The sequence below is a fragment of the Salvelinus sp. IW2-2015 genome, linkage group LG9 (assembly GCF_002910315.2).
Source record: "Salvelinus sp. IW2-2015 linkage group LG9, ASM291031v2, whole genome shotgun sequence".
In the NCBI taxonomy this organism is placed as follows: Eukaryota; Metazoa; Chordata; class Actinopteri; order Salmoniformes; family Salmonidae; genus Salvelinus; species Salvelinus sp. IW2-2015.
In genome coordinates, this window is record NC_036849.1 from 18,891,663 (window position 1) to 18,916,890 (window position 25,228).

The following is a 25,228-nucleotide window of genomic DNA, read 5'->3' on the forward strand; positions in this document are numbered from 1 at the left end:
CCATGGTTATGGATTTAGGGTTGTACCTGGTAGGTTCCTTGAACATTTATGTGAGATTGAGGGCAATCTAGCTTAGATTGTAGGATGGCCGGGGTGTTAAGCATATCCCAGTTTAGGTCACCTAACAGTATGAGCTCTGAAGATAGATGGGGTGCAATTATTTCACATATGGTGTCCAGGGCACAGCTGGGGGTTGAGGGTGGTCTATAACAAGCGGCAACAGTGAGAGACATGTTTCTGGAAAGGTGGAAATAATCTTGTTTCTTATGGTATTAGAGTCATTTATATGTCTTTTGGCAAACTCCAAGTGGGCTGTCAAAGTCCTTTTACTGAGGAGTGGCTTCCGTCCGGCCACTCTACCATAAAATCCTGATTGGTGGAGTGCTTCAAAGATGGTTGTCCTTTTGGAAAGTTCTCCCATCTCCACAGAGGTACTCTGGAGCTCTATCAGAGTGACAATAGCGTTCTTGGTCACCTCCCTGATCAAGGCCCTTCTCCCCCGATTGCTCAGTTTGGCCGGGCAGCCAACTCTAGGAAGAGTCTTGGTGGTTCCAAACTTCTTTCATTTAAGAATAATGGAGGCCACTGTGTTTTTGGGAACCTTCAATGCTGAAGACATTTTTTGGTACCCTTACAATTCCTTCGACCTCAAGGCTTGGTTTCTGCTTTGACATGCACTGTCAACTGTGGAACCTTATATTGACAGGTGTGTGCCGGTCCAAATCATGTCCAATCAATTTAATTTACCACAGGTGGACTCTAATCAAGTTGTAGAAGCATCTCAAGGATGGTCAATGGAAACAGGATGCACCTGAGCTCAATTTCGAGTCTCATAGCAAAGGTTCTGAATACTTATGTAAATAAGGTATTTCTATTTTATTCATTTTTTAATACATTTGCAAACATTTCTAAAGACTTGTTTTCACTTTGTCGTTATGTTGTATTGTGTGTAGATTGATGAGCGAAAAGTGAATTTAATAAATTTTAGAATAAGGCTTTCTGAATGTGACAATGTTATAAACAAGCGAAGCAAGGCTAATAATTTAAAAAAGAAAACCGAGATAACCAAATTATATAATAGCTAGATTATTAGGCTAAATATCGACATCACTTTCATGTATGTGCAATCGATAGACCTACCTATTTTTAGGTCATGTTGAAAAAGCAACTTTGATTTTATTCATATTTGCTCCCAGTTTACACAAACTGAAGAAATACAGAATTTACATAATCAAACATTGCATACAAAATAGCACAAGAAAACACTTAGAATACATAACACATGGCAAACATTCACGGAACAAAAATATCAACTCGAAAACATGTTGGTCCCATGGTTCATGAGCTGAAATAAAATATCCCAGACATTTTCCATAAGCACAAAAAGCTTATTTCTCTAAAATGTTGTGCATTAGTGAGCATCTCTCCGTTGCCAAGACAATACATCCACCAGACAGGTGTGGAAAATCAAGAAGTTGATTGTGCTGGGGACAATAAAAAGGCCACGCTAAGACGTGCAGTTTTGTCACACAACAGTTTTGAAGGAGCATGCAATTGGCATGCTGACTGTATGAATGTACACCAGAGCTGTAGCCAGAGAATTTAATGTTAATTTCTCTACCAACGTAATTTTAGGGAATTTGGCAGTCTGTCCAACCGGCCTCACAACCGCAGATCATGTGTATGGCGTCATGTGAGTGAGCAGTTTGCTGATGTCAACGTTGTGAACACAATGTCCCACATCCGGCTTCTTCACTTGCAGAATTGTCTGAGACCAGCCACCCGGACAGCTGATGAAACTGTGGGTTTACACAACCAAAGAATTTTCACAAACTGTCAGAAACCGTCTCGGGGAAGCTCATCTGCATGCTCGTGCTCCTCACCAGGGTCTTGACCTGACTGCAGTTCGGCGTTGTAACCCACTTCAGTGGAGGAATGATCACCTTCGATGGCCACTGGCAAGCTGGAGAAGTGTGCTCTTCCTGGACGAATCCCGGTTTCAACTGTACCAGGCAGATGGAAGACAGCATATAGGGTGTTGTGTGGGCGAGTGGTTTGCTGATCTCAACGTTGTGAACAGAGTGCCCCATGGTGGAGGAGGGGTTATAGTATGGGCAGGCATAAGCTACGGACCGAACAACGAACACAATTGCATGTTATCGATTGTAATTTGAATATACAGAGATCCCGTGATGAGATCCTGAAGTCCATTGTCACACCATTCATCCCCTGCCATCAACTCATGTTTCAGTATGATAATGCAAGTCCCCAATGTCGCAAGGATCTGTACACAATTCCTGGAAGCGGAAAATGTCCCAGTTATTCCATGGCCTGCATACTCACCAGACATGTCACCCATTGATCCTGTTTGGAATGCTGTGGATTGACATGTACGACAGCGTGTTCCAGTTCTCGCCAATATCCGGAAACTTCGCACAGCCATTGAAGACAAGTGGGACAACATTCCACAGGCGGCAATCAACAGCCTGATCAACTATGTGGAGGAGATGTCGTGCTGCATGAGGCAAATGGTGGTCTTACCAGACAGTGACTGTTTTTCTGATCCATGCCCCTACTTTTTTTAAAGGTATCTGTGACCAACAGATGCATTTCTGTATTCCCAGTCATGTGAAATCTATAGATTAGGGCCTACTGAATTTATTTAAATTGCCTGATCTCCTTATATGAACTGTAACTCAGTTAAATCTTTGAAATTGTTGCATGTTTCATTTATATTTTTGTTCAGTGTATAATACAAATACATAATAGGCTACAGAATTGTATTTCTGTTGTTGGGAAAATTGCATTGTGTAAAAAAAAGGGGACTTTGAATAGCCAAAAATCATTTAAGGCTACAGCGAGCTCTTTGCATCTTCGAGATCAGTGTCCCGTCCACGGGATGGTTGAGCTAACGTAGGCTAATGCAATTAGCATGAGGTTGTAAGTAACAAGACAATTTCCCAGGACATAGACATATCTGATATTGGCAGAAAGATTAACAAGAATTTAAACTAACTGCACTGCCCAATTTGCAGTAGCTATTACAGTGAAAGAATACCATGCTATTGTTTGAGGAGAGTAAACAATTTTGAACATAAAAAGTTACAAATAAACAAATTAGGCACATTTGGGCATTCTTGAGACAAAATTTTGAACAGAAATGCAATGGTTCAGTGGATCAGTCTAAAACTTTGCACAAACACCAAAATCTAGATTGCACCTGGCCTGGAATAATACATTATGTCCTTTCTCTTGCATTTCAAAGATGATGGTACAAAGAAATACAAAAAAAAAGTATTTTCCTTTGTATTATATTTGACCAGATTATTGTGTTATATTCTCCTACATTCCTTTCACATTTCCACAAACTTCAACGTGTTTCCTTTCAAATGGTACCAAGAATATGCATATCCTTGCTTCAAGGCCTGAGCTACAGGCAGTTATATTTGAGTATGTCATTTTAGGCGGAAATTAAAATAAAGGGGCGGATCCTTTTAAGCCTATTTTCTGGAATAATTTTCAGCACGGGACAGCAGCGCCTGTAACAACACAGTTAAGTTTTACTTTGGAACGAGTTAACTGGATGGTGTTTTGGGAAACCGGTGTGACGTATGCCTAAATTCCATCGCTATGGGGAAACCAGACCCTGGTCATCCAGAATCACAACACACGGACTTCAGCCCCATTGAAGTGTGCACATCATTTTCGTGATGTTGTCAGCTAACCCATTTACACACCCACACCATTCCAAAACAATATTTGTTTTTTAACATACTTAATTACCGTTTTTTGGAACGAAAACTTCGTCACTCATATTGTTATTATAGGTCATATTTCATAGAAATCTGGAAACATTGTACAGTTACTAAAATAAAGTGTAATGTGAAACTAGAAAATGTCAAATGATTATAACATGATTAATACACATGGGATATGGTGGAACGATAAGAATACTTTTTAGGTTAACACAAGTAGAACCTAATAATTTTATTCCAACTACAGTTACCTTGTGTATATATTGCCTTTTGTCTGACAAACTTCACTGAGTTGGTGGCAAAGATCTAATCTAAACTCAAGTTAGTGGCACCACCTGCTGGCCAGCATAGAAAAAGACAGGAGAGGGTTTACTAAAGGTCAGGATCACTGCTGGAGGACATACAAAAATATAGCTGATGCTTTCCATATTTTTATTACATGAGCAAGACATATCAAGGCATAACCCACAACTCTTGAGCATTTACATGGCCTCAGATAATACTCCCAAGTTTAGAATATTAACCTCATTTAGTAAAACTCAAAAGGATGGACGACGCCATAATAGTTCCTGTCTATCATAGATGTGAAGTCATGAATGAGTAGTACACAAGGAGAACATTTCCATGCTATTTTCAGGTCTTGGTTAGTCTCAACAGTCTTTGTATGTCAGGCTCGATGTTGATAGTCTCAAATTTTTTGCTATAACGTTTAAAGGGCTCTCCCTCTGGCCCAACCAGGAATTTCTCAAAATTCCAAGAGATGTCTGTCCTGCTGATGGGACTCCAGATGAGGAATTTAGGATCCTGGATGAGGGTGTGTGGATCATCATCAGGATAGGGAAGTTTGTCTTTCAAATAGGCAAAGACAGGGTGAGTGTTGGTTCCATTCACGTCACACTTTTCAAAGACAGTGAAGCCAGGCTGGTAGCCATCTCCTGGACGCACATACTTCAATGAGTTCAGGATCTCCCCATTTGAACAGTTCTCCTGTAAAACATGCAACATTCTCATCTGACATGAATCATTAAACAAATCACCCGATACCTGTAAATTAACAGAATATTTTACTAGATTAGCTTGTTTTCATTGATTTCACTGAACCACATAACCAAAGGCCACAATGTCGCATACTGACCTGGTAGCCAAACTGATTGCAGGGGAAGCCCAGGACCACTAGCCGGTGAGGGTACTTGCTCTGGAGCAAGTTGAGCTGGCTGTAGTCCCGGGTGGTTGTCCCTCAGAGCGATGCCACATTCTCAATGAGGACCACCCGCCCTCGAAACACATTGAAGTCTACTGAATCCCCCTCCAGGGTCATGGCCTTCAGATCATAGAAGGTCTTCGCGATGAACGTCATGGTCCTGTTCTGTAGTTACTGGCAGTAGTGAGGACCAGTGTGTCCGTGTGTAATACCACCTCAGGTCACCTGACTTCAGACATGTGCCTGCCTTACCTGGGTGTCAAATATCTCTGCAGTAAAATGATACCCACCTGACATACAATACTGTCACACACAAAGGTAGATAGGCTCATATCTCAGCTTGTAAACTTGCACAGAACAGTATGAACGGGGTCATGTTAAATTACATCTATGGTTATTCGTTGCATGGTTTGTTAAAATAGCATCATTTTAAAAACAAGATTACTTGCATACTAAATACGTAATAGTTTTTTATACAAATTACATGTTATACGTCTTCATATTGGCCAAATACACCTAGCGGTTTTACAGTCAGACTCTTGTCTGTGAATCTGATCTAGTAACAATGTATTCCACAGTATCTAAACATTTACCAGAGATGTAATGTACAGTAAAATACATTATGCTTGTATTTGGCTCCTGAGTGGCGCAACAGTCTAATTCACTGCATCTCAGTGCAAGAGGCATCACTACAGTCCCTGGTTTGAATCCAGGCTGTATCACATCCGGCTGTGATTGGGAGTCCCGTAGTGCAGCGCAGTTAGCCCAGCATCGTCCGGCTTTGGCCGTCATTATAAATAAGAATTTGTTCTTAACTGACTTACCTAGTTAAATAAAAAGGTAACTTATATATATTATATATATAAAGAAATGTACAGTTGTCATTATAAATGACTTATTTCCTGTGAGAATATTGAGAAGGGAACCATGTATTATGATATGGGCACAATATTCAGCTTTATGGTAATTATAGGACCCATATCAGTTTGTCACCATCTAAGTCATTACCTGCCTTTCTCAGCATATGATAAAAAAATGTATGACTGTCCTATTTGATCTTCTGTTTCTATTTAAACTCAATGGACATCAACTTCACTCAACTCCTCTCTAGTAAATCTCACAAATAGCCAACTACAAGATGACCATAATATTTTATCTTATAGCACAGCTAGTCAAAAACATCAAACCAGTCTGCTATCAGTGGCACCCTAACAGCCCTTTATAATAATGTATGTGCATGCACCATAGTGGCATTTGCTACAGCTTTTCAACCTGTAAAAATACCTAGAATTTGTCATGACAACTTGTAAATTCACAAAACATACAAGCTACTAAAAATAGATTTGAACATTATTTCTGTTTTAGATTTGAGTTTTCGGCTTCATGCATGTTTGAGTATGGGTTAGTCTTCCACAGGTAAATGAGCCCTTCTTGCTAGCCTGGATTCTATTTCTGCATGTGAATAATTGAACAATGCCCTCTGCCCACCCTATCTCCCGTATCCTCGTCTCATCTCCTAAAGCACCAATCAAGAACTTCAGATTCTCTTTCACTTTGGTCCGTCCCACTATTAAACTATTTAGCAAATGAATTTGTAAGCATATTTCGTTTTTTTAAGTAGACAGCAACGTTTGTGATATGAAGGGTAAAATTGTGGCAAAACTTAAGAGGCATCATGCCCATGGGGACACAGGGGCACGCGCACCCTCAGATTTGTCTCGTTTAAAAAAAATACCAATACTAACGCTACTAGCCACCAAACGATTTTATGACGTTGGCTTTAGCTAGCCCATATAGGTTCCCACTCTCCCAACCTCATAACTAGCTACCAAGAAGGCATTTCAGGCTATCAAGTTAGAGTAGCTAGCTTGTCTAACAATCTTAGCTGGCAAGTAGATTTTAGAAAAGCAAGCAATTACTAAATGTATTGAAGACTCACATTCCTTTCAATATTTTACCAAGATTTTAGTCTCTAAAAACAAATATCCACCAGTCAGGAGAATAGACAGGTCAAGAGGTCTGCTTAGATATGCAGGAAAAAATGGATATAAAATTAAGCATAGTGATGGCTCTAGATGCAGGGAAAAGCTAAATTGAGCCTTCTCCCGGTCCACCTGCCAATCATCCTCATGTACTTTGTGCCCCTCAGATTTTTGGGGTGCATGACGCCCCTGGTGGCAACAAATAATACAGGGGTAAGCTTAAGTATACCATGTCATCCAAACAGGGGTGGAGCTGCAACTTTCAGTGTAGCGTTGCAGACAGCAGCCCATCTGCAGGCAAATCTTCTTATTACATGTTGACTACTCAACTCAGGGTGCCATCAGTTTGTGTGTTGCAAAGCCGGGTAATAAAACATGAAAAAGTCAAGTAACTATAAAACACATGAAGATTTAACAGTGAGTAAAACTATTAGATGCATCAATCTGAGCAAAAGCAAGGGCAATATTCAGTAAACACCGAACATACAGTTGAAGTCGGAAGTGTACATACACTTATGTTGGAGTCATTAAAACTTGTTTTTCAACCACTCCTCAAATTTCTTGTTAACAAATAGTTTTGGCAAGTCGGTTAGGACATCTACTTTGTGCATGACACGTAATTTTTCCAACAATTGTTTACAGATAGATTATTTCACAATTCCAGTGAGTCAGAAGTTTACATACACTAAGTTAACTGTGCCTTTAAACATCTTGAAAAATTCCAGAAAATTATGTCATGGCTTTAGAAGCTTCTGAAATGCTAATTGACATCATTTGAGTCAATTGGAGGTGTACCTGTGGATGTATTTCAAGGCCTACCTTCAAACTCAGTGCCTCTTTGCTTGACATCATTGGAAAATCAAAAGAAATCGGCCAAGACCTCTGAAAAAAATTTGTAGACCTCCACAAGTCTGGTTGATCCTTGGGAGCAATTTCCAAATGCCTGGAGGTACCACGTTCGTCTGTACAAACAATAGTACGCAAGTATAAACACCATGGGACCACGCAGCTGTCATACCGCTCAGGAAGGAGACACGTTCTGTCTCCTAGAGATGAACGTACTTTGGTACAAAAAGTGCAAATCAATCCCAGAACAACAGCAAAGGACCTTTTGAAGATGCTGGCGGAAACAGGTACAAAAGTATCTATATCCACAGTAAGATGAGTCCTATATCGACATAACCTGAAAGGCCGCTCAGCAAGGAAGAAGCCACTGCTCCAAACCGCCATAAAAAAGCCAGACTACGGTTTGCAACTGCTCATGGGGACAATGATCGTACCTTTTGGAGAAATGTCCTCTGGTCTGATGAAACAAAAATAGAACTGTTTGGCCATAATGACCATCGTTATGTTTGGAGGAAAAGTGATTGCAAGCCGAAGAACACCATCCCAACCGTGAAGCACGGGGTGGCAGCATCATGTTGTGGGGGTGCTTTTCTGCAGGAGGGACTGGTGCACTTCACAAAATAGATGGCATCATGAGGAGTGGAATGATGTGGATATATATATTTTTTTACCCACTTTTTCTCCCCAATTTCGTGGTATCCAATTGTTAGTAGTTTTGTCTCATCGCTGCAACTCCCGTTCGGTCGAGAGCCATGCATCCTCCGAAACACAACGAAGCCGCACTGCTTCTTAACACAGCGCGCATCCAACCCGGAAGCCAGCCGCACCAATGTGTCGGAGGAAACACCGTACACCTAGCGACCTGGTCAGCGTGCACTGTGCCCAGCCCGCCACAGGAGTCGCTAGTGCACGATTAGACAAGGATATCCCTGCCGGCCAAACCCTCCCTAAGCCGGCCGCCCCATGGGCCTCCCAGTCGCGGCCGGCTACGACAGAGCCTGGGCTCGAACCCAGAGTCTCTGGTGGCACACCAGTGTGCCACCATGCATTGCCTTAGACCACCGCGCCACCCGACCCCAAGCATACTTCCAAAGTTGTGGCAAAATGGCTTAAGGACAACAAAGTCAAGGTATTGGAGTGGTCATCACAAAGCCCTGACCTCAATCCTAGAGAAAATTTGTGGGCAGAACTGAAAAAGCATGTGCAAGCACAGAGGCCTACAAACCTGACTCAGTTACACCAGCTCTGTCAGGAAGAATGGGCCGAAATTCACCCAAATGCTTGTGGAAGGCAATTTAAAGGCAATGCTACCAAATACTAATTGAGTGTATGTAAACTTCTGACCCACTGGGAATGTGATGAAAGAAATCATTCGCTCTACTATTATTCTGACATTTCAAATTCTTAAAATAAAGTGTTGATCCTAACTAACCTAAGAAAGGGAATTTTTACTTGGATTAAATGTCAGGAATTGTGAAAAACTGAATTTAAATGTATTTGGCTAAGGTGTACGTAAATTTCCGACTTCAACTGTCCTCACACATTTAATAAGTTACTCATCATTTCAATGCCATTATGTCACAGGGCCAGAGGTATTGCAAAAACAACAAAATATTTTAGCCAAACACCCCCAGGTTGAGAGTTTTGCCTCATGCTAACATGCGCAGGCCTTCTGGGAGTTGTCCTGTTTGTCCTGCTCTCCCTCCAGATAAGTCATGTCTAGGTATTTATTAATTGAACCCTGGAAGGCATCCATCTCTTTCTTGTGAGCATGCAGGACCAGCTCTGTCAACCGGGTGAACGACTGGAAGATGTCAAGAAAATATTTTAGCACAATTGCCTCACATGATCACCCAACAGAGTACATACAAGGTATTGACTCAATAAGGCCTATGACTCACCTCATTTATGTTGCAGTTGGTGCAGGCACTTGTCTCAAAGAATTCCATTCCATAGGTTTTTGCTAGCTGTAACACAAGAGTTCATTAAGTATGAAAGAAAACTATTATGACTGAGTAAAACAGCAAGATAAAGGCCAACCTTGTTCCCTTGTTCTTTAGGCACTTTCCTCTTCTGCTCCTCATCAGCCTTGTTCCCCACCAGGATCCTCTGCACCTTGTCAAGGGCAAACTGAAACACATTGAGACAGGGTTGTGAAAAAGACAACTGGGCACCTACAGTTCAACAAAAATATGTAAAAACTGGGTAACAAACAAAGAGAACCTGAGAAACAGAGGGGAGACAAAGAGACTGACCAAGTGAATGAAGGAGGGCAGTTTTATCAGTAGGTGTTAGCCTTACCTCATCCACATCGCTAGCCCACTTCACAATGTGCTGAAAGGAACGGGAACTAGTGATGTCATACACCAGGATAAATCCCTGACGGAGGGACCATCATGACAGATTGTGAGCACATGACTAATGGTGAGCACGGGACCAAGCACTTGATGTTGTAAAATGGTTTTAACTCTGGTAATGTACTTCATTTCTGGACAGTGATTATTGGTGTGTAGAGAACCCACCTGTGCCCGTCTGTAGTACTGTTTGGTGATGGTCTGGTACCGTTCCTGGCCAGCAGTATCCCTAGTGTAGACAGACAAAGGCATAGAGGCAATCCCCAGTTTTACATGGTGATGTGACCACATACCAGAATATGTCTCAATCAGAGGTAAAGCATATCTTACACTTACAGAATGAAAACATGACATTTGTGATGGATGTGTCAGTAACTACTGCATTATGGTGAGTGAGTTGTTATCGCAAAGATCTGTTCACTCACCAGATCTGTACTCGCACTTTAATGCCATCTATTTTTAATGTTTTCATTTTGAAATCCACTCCTACAGAAGACAAAAATATATTGTTATGCATGGCAAACATGTTACTATTGATTGATTTAATTTCACTCGTGCTATCCTGTTTCTTTATTCTTTCCCCATTGCAGGACAGTAGTTTTACTGAAGGCTCAAATATTGTAGCCTATCCTACTGGTGGTTAAAACAAGTTTTTCCTGAATAAATAAGTGATAAAAAGAAACCAGTCCCCACATTTTCCTTCTCATGACTTACCAAATCAGCCTGTACTAGTCAATAAGTATCCCTGGTAACGTAGCATTCTTCCACTTGGCTAACAAAAATGTATTTTGGCCAGTTTGGAAGTAGACACTGATGGGGACTGGTTTGTTTAGATACCCACTTATCACAGTTGAATGTCCTTTCAATCCGTCATCTTGCTCATGGAAATTAAATGTGTCATTTACTACGGTGTATTTCAGCTGGGCCAATGGACAGGGAAGACGATGCATGAAATATATCTCACTCACAACAACCTTCATTTAAATGTCAGTGGTGTGTGATAGCTTCACAGTTGAAAAAGCAAAAAAAACCATCAAATAATCAGACGTAAAATGTCAGTTGCTTGCAACATTGCCATAACCACCATACCTGCCACAAACAGAGTAAACACAGAGCTGACACAAACACGTCACACAAGGATATGCTTCAGGCAAAAGACTGGCCATTATACGTTCTTGGTAAATCCAAACCGTGCTTCTAGTCACGATAGACCCATTCTGACTGTCTGTTGACCATGACTAAAACATGCCATGATGTCATCTTCAATAGCGATGGAGGCAGCCTTCCCAATTAGCGCCGCCAACACTGACAGATGGGAGAGAGAGAGCACATTCAAATTTGACATGCTGTACATGCTTCACTACCTTTGCATGCGTGTATATCTCCCTGTGCCAGTGTTATAGGCTAATCATGTGTTCAACACATCTGACATTACATTCACTGCCAGTGAGGCCAGCCAAATCTTAATTGAGCTAATTTAGTGGGTAACACTGTATTTCAGGAACTGGGGTTGGGGGTTCAAGACTGAGCAATAATAAGGAATGAAGCAGAAGTAGAATCTAGGAGGGTGATTATCATGGGGAGACATCAGGTGCCGTGGTCAGATTCTGTTCTGTATGCTACTCTAACGGACCCATCCCCCTCACTAACACCAACCAAATACAATAGTTTTTTAGTAGATCAGCAGCAGCTAAGATTGCGTCACAGAGATTAAACACACCAGTAGAACTGCAATGTAAGTCACAACCTTCCCCATTCCTTCTAATCACATATTGTTTTGTTTAAGTTGAACAAACAGGAGGAAGAAAGTTACAGGGTTAGATAAACAACCTGAAGACATGTGCCTTAGTGTGTGTGTGTATATATATATAATATGTAGACTTTCCTGTAATCTGCTGCTTTTCTAACAGAACCCCTGCTCTGTTACCCAGTCAGTCATACTGCAGGATCACCACCATTTTCATAAATAAGAGGGTGCAATGACTGCCGATGACCCATGGGAAATAAATCAGACAGTAGGCAGAGTAGCCCTAAACCAAACAGAAGTCATTCTGGCCAATCAGTCCATTTTCTGCTGCATATCACATTTATCATTATCATTAGCCACATAAATAGGGGAAAGCTTCAGTATTGAGAGCACCCTTTTAATGTGAGTTACATTGTCTGTCTATACCTGTACTTTGTATGAAAACAAAAATGAAGTGGTGGAGTAATGGAGTTACACAATCAGAGGGAACATAGAAAATTAATTTCCCCCAACCCTGCCACTTCCTGTACAAGAAAGACCTCCCTTCCGAGTAAATACCATCATCAGGCTTGGAGAGGCTTTCTATGCAATTACAGATCCTGCTGTTCCATTGTGCTCTGCCAAAGAGAGGCGTACTTCCTTAAAGCATCCCCCATCCATAATAGGCTAAAAGGTCCTGTATGTGATCATTATTGCAGAAAACACTGTACCATGAGAGTTTTGTCCAGTTTTAGATCCTTAGTCCATTCTGAATGCTTAGGCGACTAATTATATGCCTACACCTGTTGGCTGAAAACTAGATATTCCTTTAAACCATGCGTTTTTCAATGGACAACATCTGTATTATGATGATAGATGGGAATATAACCCTATTTAGAGGAATAATTAGTCATGTAATGTGACTGAGGCCTATCTTGAGCACTGTCCAGTGAGCTCACACTGGAGTTTCTAAACAAACATGTCCAGAGCCTGGGTCCAGGGGGAAATTATGTTGGACATGGAATGATGGAAACAGTCAACTGGTTCTAGTAGAGGCATGTTCTTTAGAAAACAGGTGTTTGTGAAAAATGTATATTTTAGGTTTGCAGGCCTAACAAAGACAACATTTGATTTTTTATTTAACTAGGCAAGTCAGTTAAGAACAAATTCCTATTTGATACAGTTTGGCCTAAGGCATAGTAGAGTTTCAGAAATATGTCCTTCAATCAAGTTTTAGGTGACAGCATTTTAAATCTATTAGGGAAAAGTCCCGTCAAGCGTTTCGTATAGAATTGCTGTCAATCACTTATTGTGGGAGTCGCATATTCGCGGCAAACTTGCCTGAATCAGTCAACAGTCAAACTAACCAATTGCAATCAACAGCAGCTTACCAATTGTAGAGATATGCGATGAATGGCATTCATTGTCCGTGAACCTGCACAACAAACAGGTCTTTCCAACCCCGGAATCTCCTAAAAGCAGCAACCTGAGCAAAACGTCATACTGCTTTGCCATGGTGGACAAAAACAAACGAGTTTCTTGTTCAGCGAAAACTCACTTGCATGGGGGCTGCTCTATGATTTGCCAGAAGGGAGGAACGAACATGCTTTTAGTACGGCGGTTAGATCAAAAGGCTTGGAGAAGCGACGACAGCACCACAAAAATAGTGGTTACAAATTAGCCTTTGTAAAAATAAAAATTTGCCTTTGCCTATCTCCCCATGTGCCTCTCTCAAATGAAAAATTGCCTATATACGTTTCATCTCTGTAAAGTTTTCAAACTAAAAAATGTAAGCGGTATCTTAAATGTAGTGTCAAAATGGTAACGTTAACATTTGGTAATACATCTTCAATTCATGTTGAACTGCGCAGACTGATTTCATTAATATTGATACGTTGCCATTATCTACCAGGAGATGTCAGTGTTTCTCGTAACAAATACTGGAACTCTTTCCTCCTGTTTTTTTTGTAGTTCTTGAAAACTAGGTCTCCTCTGCCATTTCCCTAATTTTTAGCTTTTGGCTCATGTGAACTTAATTTTAACGTCAATAATCATAATTTGCGATATGGCCCTTATCTTTCAACAGCGTGAAAGAATCCTTAAAAATATATATATATATACTTACTGTAGCAGTTTTGAACAGACCCATACAGCTGTGTGCCTCCATCTGCTGAAACTACACTTCCCGAGTTACACTTACACACAGGTGTTCAGAGCACGCTAGATAGCACAGGTGCATTCTTCAGTCTTGTTTTCCGTAAACAAGCGCTGTGATATGGCCGTGTGGGAACACTAACATAAAGTTGTTTCAATATAACCGTTTAATGATTTCTTGCTGATATGAAACATAACGTCATTGTGCTTCCAAAACCGGACCGCAGGCGATGCGTGTTGATGTTAAAACCGAGCGCCATGGCTCTTAACAAAAGTCCCCCGCACAAAAGACGCCTTCGTCCAATGACTTATGTGTAATGTAATGAAACAGTTTCATGATCAAAGGCTAGGGTTTTGATGTATGCATACCCCGCAATAAGTTTATCTTGGTGTTGATAGACTAGTGCAGCAGATAGTGTTGTATATGAACATACCAGTCTACCATCCAGTGGCGACCCGCCATTCAGGGTAGGTGGGGCGGAGCCCAACCTGTTTTGTGCTCCACCTGTTTGTTTTGCATGTTATTTTGCCATTATGTGTCACATAGCAATTTTCAAACAATGTTAAAATAATCATTGAGTTAATAAAGCCACATACAAACATGGTCTATTTTTCTTCGCTTTCTTGAGTAAGGCAGGTGTTCCAGCCTAGCTCAGTGCTTTCTGAGGTGGTGGGGAAGCCAGCGGAAAATACAGAGTGGCGGGGTTGGTAATGTTCTCTAGTTGCGCCGTGATTGGCTCAGTGTTCTGTCACTCATGGGGACACCACATCACCACAAAAATCTACAGGGGGAGCTCAAAAGTTGAAGCCCCTTGTGTGCTGCCATAGTTACATTAGAAGTGCCCATCAATGAAGGCTCAAGGTCATTGGCCAAAGATACAATTACGTAAAATAACGTTATATCTACGGTAGCTTTGATCAGACTGATCATGTCAACATCATACTCTCAAAATCTTATCTAGAAAGCTAGACAAGCAGTCAGTATCATGAATCACGTTGACAATCTACTGGCAAATCCTTTTCAATTATTGTCATATGAAGAGAAATTATAGATAAAACGTACCGGTGCTCATCGACCATTGAACATTACACAACAAGTTGGAAATCATGAATTCAACAATTAGTGTTTTGGAAGGAATCAGTGGCTAACTGCAAGCGTTGCCAAGCAATCACTAGCCTGCTATTCAGTGGAGTGGGTGTGTGGTCCAAGTCTGTTTAACATTCTCTTTTCCAATCTTAAAAGAATAAACATTCCACATTATGGGACAGAAAAGTTTGAATACAGTGGCCATGCTGTCAATCCAGCATGACATCTGCCACGCTCAATAGAACTGGGAACTCTGAGAAAAAAAGAGTTCAGACTGGGAAAATAAGTTTGGTCATCCAACTCGGGAACTCAGGCCTTTTTCTAGAGCGCCGACCTGAAGATCACTGACGCCATGATTCAACAGGGAGAATACTGTAAGAATGGCCCAAGTTCTGAATTCTGTTGCAGTACAAATTGCTATATTGACTACGTCAGTCCTAGCTCGCTCATTGTCTTACTCGAAATTACAGATTTTCTCTTATCTGCTCGCCATCCTCTTACATGCCATAGTTTGTACATCTCAATTGTCAGAAATCACATTTGTTTAAGCAAGTCAGCCATGTTTTTTTTAAAGGCATTAAATGAGGCTGAATTAACTGCTTCGATGGCAGACAAGGCTCTGCTGATAGCCAGGTGTAGCAGTGGTAAGGATTCACTTCATGGTGCTGAAAAGAAAGCTCTGCTGTTGGGACAGCTTTATGTTTGCCCTAAGTTTGTGGGCACTGTTTGTCAACATTCTAGTGCAATTCATGTATTGTTTAGGGTTGTGTAGTGCTTTGCTGACATGCATTTTTATTTTGCCCCACCAAGATTTACATGCTATAATCGCCACTGCTACCATCATCTGATAATATTTTGACTCATTTTCCAAAAACTGTGAGCCATTAGTGTACTGAACAAAAGAGATGCCATCTCAATCATTTTGAACTTCTTTGAATTGCTAACATTTTTTCACCCTCAACCTTAGACAAACACCAGTCTTTGAGATCCTACTGTTGATATGGACGCTTCACCTGTCATTCCTTTACTCTCCTAACTGAAACTCATTCATTTACTCCACCAGATATCAAGATGGCTCCTTTGAGATGCATGTACCTGCATGAAAAGTGGGTGTCAGGTGTGCAGATAAGTGCTCAGTGCGCACCTCAAAGCATCCGTGTCAATTGGTCAGCCAACACCATGCCACACAGTGCTTAGAACAAGTATGGTTTAAAATGTTGACACATATGACAGTGCAGAGGTGTACATGTACCTTGCCCAGCACTGGCAGTCAATACCAAGAAAACTCACCAAACAACAAGCACAAAATACAAAGAAAACTCAGTCAGGTATGCTTGGGCATACACTTTAAGCTGCCCTCTTCACCAGGTCTCCCTTCTACACACAGCACTAAAGGATAAAATAGTTTTATTTATAATAGTCTCATAGCAAAGGTATGCCTCAACTTGCAAGACAATTGTTGGCAGTATGTACAACATATCTGTAATTTCCATGAAATGGAATCAATCAAATATCTATTTTGTACACACTAATTATCTCTGTAAAAAAGAAAAGAAAAAAAGAAACATTCCCAGTACCGGCAAATATTTCCAAATAAGTTTTTCTTTGTAGAATTGACATTTAAGAGTATAGTGTTATGCACTACACTGATATGGATTTATTTTCCTTTCATAAAAATAAAAGGTTACTACCTTTAACTGCATTGTGTAACATTCAGTATGGATTTTAAGAAACTTTTTTTCTTCAAATCTCAATTTCCTTGAGAATAACAAAAATAAAAACAAAGTGTTGAACCTGTGAGATGAGAATATATTAAATGAGGCCAACATTGTTCATCTATCTATCTCCATTGACAAGTGGTCAAGCTAAATGACAAAAATGTACAATATGGGATACGAAATTCATTTCAATATAACGATCACTCTAAATTTAGGGATTTGATTACACAAATATTTCAAAGACGGAAAACATCAGCCATCTACACTGATTCAGGAGGGTTGCATTACATATATTTTTTCCAAAGCAACTTCAAATTCTTTAGTGAAAAAGTACAACTATTAACAAGGTAAGCTATGGACAAGCTTAGGACAAGCTTAGGACAAGCTTAGGACAATTTCTCAAAGGTCTGCCTAAGTCTCAAAACTCTGAACAGGTTCATTGAGGTGACATAAAAAGAGAAATTGGGCTATTTGTTGTAAACTAGACTAAAGCTGTACACCTGGTCACCTCCATATCCAATTCTGGATCAATAGAATTAGGTTTTAAACGCATTAACTCCTTCAAACTGCAGAGCCGCCTCACTTTGAGGGTGTTGAGAGTTGTTGCTGTGCCATGAAAGGTGTGACAATATGCTGGCGAGGGAAGAGAAAGGTTGAAGCATTGTATATATGATAGCAGCTCTATCACACAGTCTTCCCTCTGTCTCCTGGACTGGCATGAGAAGACTGGAAAGAGACTGAACAGGAGGAGTGGGCTGGTAGATAAGAGAGTCTCTAGCGATAGCACTGTGGATGGGGTCTAGCTGGGCTCCACACGCAGCTTCTTTCTGTTGGGCGGCTCCTCTGGCTCTGATTCAGAGCTGGAGTCGGAGCCACCATCAAAGGCGGACACTGTGCTCCCCTTGGGGTTGGTGTACAAGCTGCTGTCAGAGGATGTATAGTTGGCCTGGAGCGTAGTGTTCCCCTTGGCTTTCTCCAGTGCACGGACTGCAATCACCCAGAGAAACACAAGTCAGAAAACAACAGGAGAAGTATCGGTCTCTCCCTTCACCATGAAATATTGTTCATTGGGATAATGCAAAAAGCCATCAGTAGCATATCCATAATGGCACATTTCGAATCAGGATTTACCAGTGTTTTACTCAAAAGGTTCAGACTTTTCTGTTTCTATCTACATGGGCCGGCACCTGCGTCTCACTGGGCCACGGCTCTGGCGTACCTGCTCTCACTTGGGGCCAAAGCCAGGTCACCGTTACTTCTCAGCTGTCATTAAATAATGGCTAACTGTTCCTACAAAGCAACTGTTTTGATTATGCAGAAGTTGTTGATTCTGCTCTTCTCAAGTCTTCACTGCCAGCCCTAGCTATGGAAACACAATGTTCATAGTATAAGATAAGGATGAATAGACTAGTGGAACACTGGTGTTACAGCTGAAAAGCAGCATAAGTATGGTTCTGATCCCATGACCCAACCACTCACCCTCCTGCTACTGCAGTTGTCCCTGGGCCTTGAGCCCCCACTCACCCTGCTGCTCCAGCAGTGCATTCTGCTTCTTCAGGTCGTCAATGTCCTGCTGGTGTGTGTGGTTTTTCCGTCTCATGTACTGGATGTAGTCTGTGGCTTTGTCTAGGATCTGAGCTCGGGAGGCCTGTTTGACAGATTGCTGTCAGCAACAAATGACAAACTCAGCCATGAGGCAATGTTGCATTTGTCCTTATCACAGTATTACAGGTGAAACATGCACTGCTGGCCCAGTTATTCAAGATGTGCTAAATACCATTCACTTATTGGAACCAAGTAGAAATCCAAACTAATTCATAACTGAGCTAATCATTCACGAAAATGAAAACTAAACCATTCAAAATAATGGTTGAGGCTTATTTGATCATCATTGATACAGCAGTACATTTAGCATTAATACATTTGGACATTCATACATTTCATACAAATTAACTTCATATAGCATTCATTCTACAGTCAGTCAGAGCTGGAAAGTAGAAAATATCGATTACTAACTTTACTAACCTTCTCCCCTTGTAACGCAGGCACAGAGTCCCGTAAACTGCTGAAGCTGTCTTTAATGTGGTCCCTACGTTTGCGCTCCAGCGCATTGTGATGTGCTCGTTTGTCTGCCTGCAACGAGAGATCCACAGACAAAACAGCTTCAACCAAAATAGCAATAATAAGATGCCAAGTAATAAGTGTTAAAAAAAGTGTTTCTTCCTGCAATGTTGAAACGTGTATTTGTGTTATTTTTGTGTGTGCCAACTAGCAAGCAATGTTCAGTTGACCATTTCAATCCCCATCCAAATCGAAACACAATTATTGAACACAATTCATATTGTGATTGCTAATGAGTTAATTGTAGTAATAGTTAGACAAAATATAGACTGATGCGTGATTTCTATGACATAAAAGTGTTGAATCAATACTGACTGTTGGTATGAAGTCTACAATACTGGTTGCTATGGACAATGTCTGTCTCATACATACCAAACTACCTCCTATGCACTCTGATCCTTATCACCACCGACATCTAGCTTATATTTCTTTGTTATATTATTTTAGAAATCACTAATGTCTCATGTTCTAAGGAGGACAGAATGGTACCACCTGTTGGTTGCTTGGCAGCTACCTCTGCTCTCTAAACAGCCAACAAAACATATTATGACTCCATGTTCATCACCAAGCATTATAAGGGGTTCAGCAAGCAGCATTGAATTAATGCATAGAAGACATTATGGCATGAGTCAGTGTAATAGCACTGTTCTTATCCTGAGCTGATATCCATCATCCAGCTTCATCAAAATGTGTGAGGGCAACTCTCCTTTAGTTCTCTATGAAAACATATGTTTGTGTTGCTTTTAACAGCACCAAATGCAATGCACGATCTTATCACCTATTGATAACGTATGAACAACCTGTCAAAAAGACTAAACAAATTAACTATGATGGTAAGGGCACAATGTACATGATTTCCTCTCATGGGGTGCACAGTACAAACACAAAATGACATGACTTCTGAATGGCTTATCCTCTGCATAACATAATACTAGCTCATAACCATTTGGTTTGCTTCAAAGGACAATTCCCCTTGGTTTATGGGATGAGACTACCCTTTCATGCGTTAATATTTTCAGGGTTGATAACTCCCCATCAAACCTGAAAAATTGCACGAGCCTTGTAGATAACTGTCATTTTACATAATGTACAAGCGCAAAGTATAACTAGCTAACTAACTTTAGAAACATTACACTGCCCTTGTAACGTTACACTTCTCTACACCAGTGGCTCTCAACCTTTTTCGCTTACTGTACAACCAACTTAATTTTACTCTGCCTGGAGTACCTCACGTGTATTTTACCATTAAGTCTATGGTCTGATGAGTCTTCTCAAGTACCCCCTGTGGATAGGCCAAGTACCCCTGTTTGGGAACCACTGCTCTACACCGACTTACCTAATTAGCTACATTAGCTAGCTGACCTTGCAAGCGAGTTATAGGGGTAATATTTAACTACATAGTTTGCTGCTTTTGCCGTCGCATGCAACGCTCGCTGTTTGTTGTTCTAGACAAGTTAGCGCCAGCTAGCAAGCGATGTTCAGTTCACCGCTTCAAATATAACAATCAAGCTCCGTGTTAGCTAGCTAGGTAGCTACATTGCTAAAACTGCTCAAATTCGCTAACAAGTAAACAAAGTTTATTTGATGACATTATGATAGATGCATATATTGAAATTATCATTTGTTGAGTAATCATGTATGCATGTATTTTGTTTCATTGGCAAGCTACTCAGCTGATTGGGTTTGCAGGCTACTGTGTGGAAAAATATTTCTGATCTGCCAGCTATTTCATCGAGCCAGCTAACATACCCCAGGGAACAACGAAAAGCACGCGTTTCCCTAATCAAAAATACTAACGCAATCACATTAACTTACGTCACTGTCGACATCGATATCTTCGTTGTCGCTCATTCTTCGGTGAAATGTATGAGAAAATTAAAATAGTTTAAAATTAACACAGGAGATAGCTAGCAACCAAAATGAAACGAAGAACGAAACGAATCCTATAGCAGGGACATGACGACCAACGGATTCTCTACACGTGATTCGCCTACACATGGACACAACAGTCTGTAAAGCGCATGTGCGACGACGAAAGGTTTTATGGGTATTGATGTCCTTGGTGTGACTCGTTTGATTCCTACCATTATGTGACCGTCTGTAATTGGACTATATTCCCCACAAAGCTTCTTTATTTGGACGCGCCCGTGCTACGGAAAAGTCTCAAAATACCCCTACAACTGTTCAAGGATCTGTTTTGATCATTTTGCCTTACACATTGAAATAGCTGATCCTAATTCAGCGATTTATACATATGTATAGAAAGAGATCCAGACAGACGTACAGAGACAGACAGGCAGGCAGACTCTTTGACCAATACCTACTTTTTCAAATTATATATATATATATATATATATATATTATCAAACTACACACAGATGAGAACTCACAGTAATATCATCATTGCTGACTTTACTTGTTTATTGTTATTCAGAATTAGGCCTATGTATGTACAATCTATACATGTTAACTGTTTAAGCATTCAGGGTTATCATTCTTGTTTGCAAAGGCCCTGGATCACAAGACTATTAGGCATGCGGTGATCATAACCAGGCCTCTCCCTCTGTAGCCTGTGATTATGAGGCCAGATGGCAGCCCAGTTTCAGCATCCCTCCCCCACTTCTCACCCTGATCATACACTTCTCTCCATAGGACCTGTATAAACCTGCTGTTTCCCTACAAGCACCTGAATATTCCCATTGCTGCAATCTGAGGGTATGCTGAGTTCAAATGTAATAACAAAAAAAGCATATCACAGATCGGGATAATATTTGATAATCAAGGAAATAACTCTGCAAAACTGGTTTTTGTATATGTACTGTAAAACAAAAACACACAGAAAACAGGCTATAATTCATAAATGAGATTATGTTTGGTGTTCACCTAATCAATCGGATAAGTAAACATACATTTTACCAACCATCTGACATTCTGCAATTATGTGATCCTCTGATGGTTGATGGATGATCTTACAGTCGATGATACAAACACTCGACGGTGCTTCTTGTATAAGTTATGTTTGACACCAATTCTTTAGCAGTAAAGAGAATGACACTGTCAAATGATAAATATCCAAAGGAGGCACTACCAGAGACAGAGGGCCAGACTAAATCCAACTAGGCAACTTGCATCCTGTTGACTTAATTAGTGTCCATAAAACAACCAGCACTTTCACTTTCTGTACTTCTGCAGCTCCTTCTAATGTCATATTCATCACCAGCCACACCATATGCTACCCTCAACCCTCACGGCCGTTTCCATGACACAATGGCCAACATACAACCATTGGCATATTTCCCCCTCTCCTCCAAAGAATCTTCAGATATTTCTTGATCAAGATACTGTATATATGTAGGGCAGCCCCCGAAGTGACTCTTCTTATCAACTGTATGCAACAATTTCCTCTGTGTTGTCTTAAGAATTCAGCATTCTCTGTCTTGATCTCCAACCCCCATTGTCACAGATCTGAGAAGCAAAGGTTCTGTTGTCTTTACAGGTCTGTAGGTTTGATATCTGATTAGAGGTTAACTTTACAGTAATACTATTGGTCAACAACTCAGATTATGAATCCAAACAACTCAGATGTTATTAATGGTCTTAGATTCTTTGTCTCTTTCTCTTATGTTGCGCTGGTGAAATACATTACCTACACTCTTTCTTTCTCTCTCCCTCGCCCATGAGCTATGGGCCATGGCACAAACATGGTTTCTTTGTCTCTCTTTTTCTCTCTGACCATGCTTTTAATAATGCCTTGTAATGCTTGTTAATGCTTTGCAACTTAAGCTTATGCCTTGTATAATGTTAAACAGAGTCAGATAAAGATAAACATTTGAATAGGCTAATTGCTTAGTCTTATTACGAGTCGCATGTGAGGTATATATAATACAGCATATATAATAAATATGTTAAATATTACCCACTACACATATAAAGAGTAAATGTCAAAGTAATTTATTTCTCAAATAGCTACAACTTTCCAAAGAACTGCAAAGCATAAGTTTACCCACACATAGCTCACTTGATGTGGTAAAACACTATCCAACAGTGTACATATTAGGGGACTGCCTGTGGACACAGGTCTCATGAACTGCCTGCCTACTTCAGTAAATGCCGGTTTCCTGAGGTGCTGTGTGCACCCAGTGAGCCTAAGCTCCACAACCACTACAGCGAAAGGGATCACTGGACATTTTTGTAACACTGGAATGTGAGCAAGTAAGAAAAGCACAGGTTCGGTTTGAAAATACGTTTTTTTTCTTCTTCAAGCTCTTTCATGGCGTGCAAAGCATAGTATCACATAAATAAATGTTTCCAGTGAAATGTTTAATCAGAATGCATATGTGGTATTTGTAACACACAACAGGTGTGGACTAACAGTGAAATGCTTACTTCCCAACAATGCAGAGAGAAAGCAAATAGAGAAATAATAGAAAAGTAAAACACGTAATAATAGATACACAATGAGGAACGATAACTTGGTTATATACAAGAGGTTCCAATACCGAGTCGTTGTGCAAGGGTACGAGGTAATTAAGGTAGATATATACATATAACTAGGAATAAAGTGACAGATGGTAAACAGTAGCTGCACCCTGTGTGATGAGTCAAAAACGTAAGTGCAAAAAGGGTCAATGCAGATAGTCCAGGTAGCTCTTTGGATAACTAACTATTTAGCAGTCTTATGGCTCGGGGGTAGAAGCTGTTCAGGGTCCTGTTGGTTCCAGACATGGTGCAACGGTACTGCTTTCTGTGCGGTAGCAGAGAAAACAGTCTATGACTTTGGTGGCTTGAGTCTTTGAGCATTTTTAGGGCCTTCCTCTGACACCGCCTGGTATAGAGGTCCTGGATGGCAGGGAGCTCGGCCCCAGGGATGTATTGGGCCATTCGCTCTACCCTCTGTAGCGCCTTGCGGTCGGATGCTAAGCAGCTGCCATACCAAGCGGTGATGCAGCCAGTCAAGATGCGTTCAATGCTGCAGCTGTAGAACTATTTGAGGATCATGCCATGCCAAATCTTTTCAGCCACCTGAGGGGGAAGAGGCGTTGTTGTGCCCTCTTCACTATTGTGTTGGTGTGTTTGAACAATGATAGACCCTTAGTGATGTGGAAACAGAGCAACTTGAAGCTCTCGTGCTGCTCCACTATAGGCGTCGATGTGAATGGGGGCGTGCTCGACCCTCTGTTTCCTGTAGTCCTCGATCAGCTCTTTTGTCTTGTTGACATTGAGGGAGAGGTTGTTGTCCTGGCACCAGACTGCCAGGTCTCTGACCTCCCCCTTATAGGCTGTCTCATTGTCGTCTGTGGTCAGGCCTACCACCGTTGTATCTTCTGCAAATTAGTGATGGTGTTGGAGTCGTGGCGGTCATGCAGTCGTGTGTGAACAGGGAGTACAGGAGGGAACTAAGCAGACCACCATAGCCCCTGGGAGAGGTTGACAATGTCAGTGAAGACACTTGCAAGCTGGTCAGTACATGCTCTGAGTACATTTCTTTGAACTAATCCGTAACACACTGTTTACAAAATCAACAACTCAGCTTTATTTGACATCTCTGGCCCAGTTGTGTGAGTAGTGTCTGGAAGGTCCCAAGTTGCCAAGGATGGCATAAAGTGAGGAGGGGCTCCCCTGAAAGGACTGGCACCTTTGGCAGGCAAAGGCATTGAACTTTCAGCCTGGTTGTGTAATATTAATTGTTACTTGCTACATGTGCATGAATGCCAAGTAGAAAAAATCCTCCTAAAGTGCTTTGGCAACAATTACACTCTGTCCACACAATCTGACCCATTGATGCTAAACAGGGCTTTCCCACGGTACTCAAGTCTAATAGAAATACAGCCAAACAAGGGACAGGGCTGGCATCTCATATTAGCAGGTGTGGATGAGCATTTACTGGAACTTCTTGGTACAGTATTGTGATCAGCTTATCTTCAGCTGTACTGAATGTTAGCTCTAGAGCCCTGAAACATAAGAGTGTTGACATCATCATTAACCATGGATATCTAACAAGCTGTTTTTAGGTGATGATTGGGTAATAACCAATTAACGTCAATTCTGCTAAGAAAGTTGAATTGGGAAGAGATACATGCATTCCTTTGTCTCATTTACATCCCCTGTCATATACAAACATATTCAGGTGGATATGTCCAGGATGTAAGAGGGCCAGAATGCCAGAAATGTGATGATTGTTATGAATTTGAAGATGTAGCCTGTTGCGCAGGAGTTAGCCCCCCTAACATGTGACCATAATGCCATGTGACAGGGGGTTCTAGATAGAGAGCTATGGTGTTAGA

The 25,228-nt window shown here is 41.0% G+C and overlaps 3 protein-coding genes across 6 annotated transcripts; all 3 read right to left on the bottom strand.

The window, feature by feature from the left end:
- Positions 1-4,173: 4,173 nt before the first annotated feature.
- On the bottom strand, positions 4,174-6,676 carry LOC111968757 (glutathione peroxidase 2). The gene is made up of 2 exons (XM_023994607.2): positions 4,891-6,676; positions 4,174-4,742 (listed from the first exon to the last, which is right to left on the bottom strand). Exons 1-2 carry the CDS (start codon positions 5,110-5,112, stop codon positions 4,389-4,391), a joined length of 576 nt encoding a protein of 191 aa, XP_023850375.1. The 5' UTR covers positions 5,113-6,676; the 3' UTR covers positions 4,174-4,388.
- Positions 6,677-7,327: 651 nt separating this feature from the next.
- Positions 7,328-13,776, bottom strand: LOC111968346 (ras-related protein Rab-15). Its single transcript, XM_023993839.3, has 7 exons — positions 13,256-13,776; positions 10,564-10,624; positions 10,307-10,367; positions 10,086-10,163; positions 9,825-9,914; positions 9,686-9,751; positions 7,328-9,588 (listed from the first exon to the last, which is right to left on the bottom strand). Exons 1-7 carry the CDS (start codon positions 13,377-13,379, stop codon positions 9,439-9,441), a joined length of 630 nt encoding a protein of 209 aa, XP_023849607.1. The 5' UTR covers positions 13,380-13,776; the 3' UTR covers positions 7,328-9,438.
- Positions 13,777-16,973: 3,197 nt separating this feature from the next.
- Positions 16,974-20,922, bottom strand: max (myc associated factor X). Of its 4 annotated transcripts, none has more exons than XM_023994608.3 (4): positions 20,760-20,922; positions 18,840-18,956; positions 18,348-18,486; positions 16,974-17,810 (listed from the first exon to the last, which is right to left on the bottom strand). In XM_023994608.3, exons 1-4 carry the CDS (start codon positions 20,793-20,795, stop codon positions 17,623-17,625), a joined length of 480 nt encoding a protein of 159 aa, XP_023850376.1. In that variant the 5' UTR covers positions 20,796-20,922; the 3' UTR covers positions 16,974-17,622. The 4 variants fall into 4 exon arrangements, with proteins under 4 accessions (XP_023850376.1, XP_023850377.1, XP_023850379.1 ...); XM_023994609.3 differs by having other exon boundaries at positions 18,849-18,956; positions 20,760-20,920; XM_023994611.3 differs by having other exon boundaries at positions 18,348-18,471; positions 18,849-18,956; positions 20,760-20,891.
- Between the last annotated feature and the right edge of the window lie 4,306 nt (positions 20,923-25,228).

Excerpts from the sequence above, each read along its gene's own strand:
- LOC111968346 (XM_023993839.3), bottom strand. The coding sequence starts at position 13,379 with ATGGCAAAGCAGTATGACGTTTTGCTCAGGTTGCTGCTTTTAGGAGAT. Across the intron at positions 10,625-13,255 it reads ATCGCATATCTCTACAATTG|GAGTGGATTTCAAAATGAAA; the intron begins GTAAGCTGCTGT and ends TGTCTTCTGTAG. Across the intron at positions 9,915-10,085 it reads GGGCTAGCGATGTGGATGAG|TTTGCCCTTGACAAGGTGCA; the intron begins GTAAGGCTAACA and ends AATGTGTTTCAG.
- max (XM_023994608.3), bottom strand. The coding sequence starts at position 20,795 with ATGAGCGACAACGAAGATATCGATGTCGACAGTGAC. Across the intron at positions 18,487-18,839 it reads AAGGGGAGAAGGTTAGTAAA|CAATCTGTCAAACAGGCCTC; the intron begins GTTAGTAATCGA and ends TGTTGCTGACAG. Across the intron at positions 17,811-18,347 it reads TGCACTGCTGGAGCAGCAGG|TCCGTGCACTGGAGAAAGCC; the intron begins GTGAGTGGGGGC and ends GGGTGATTGCAG.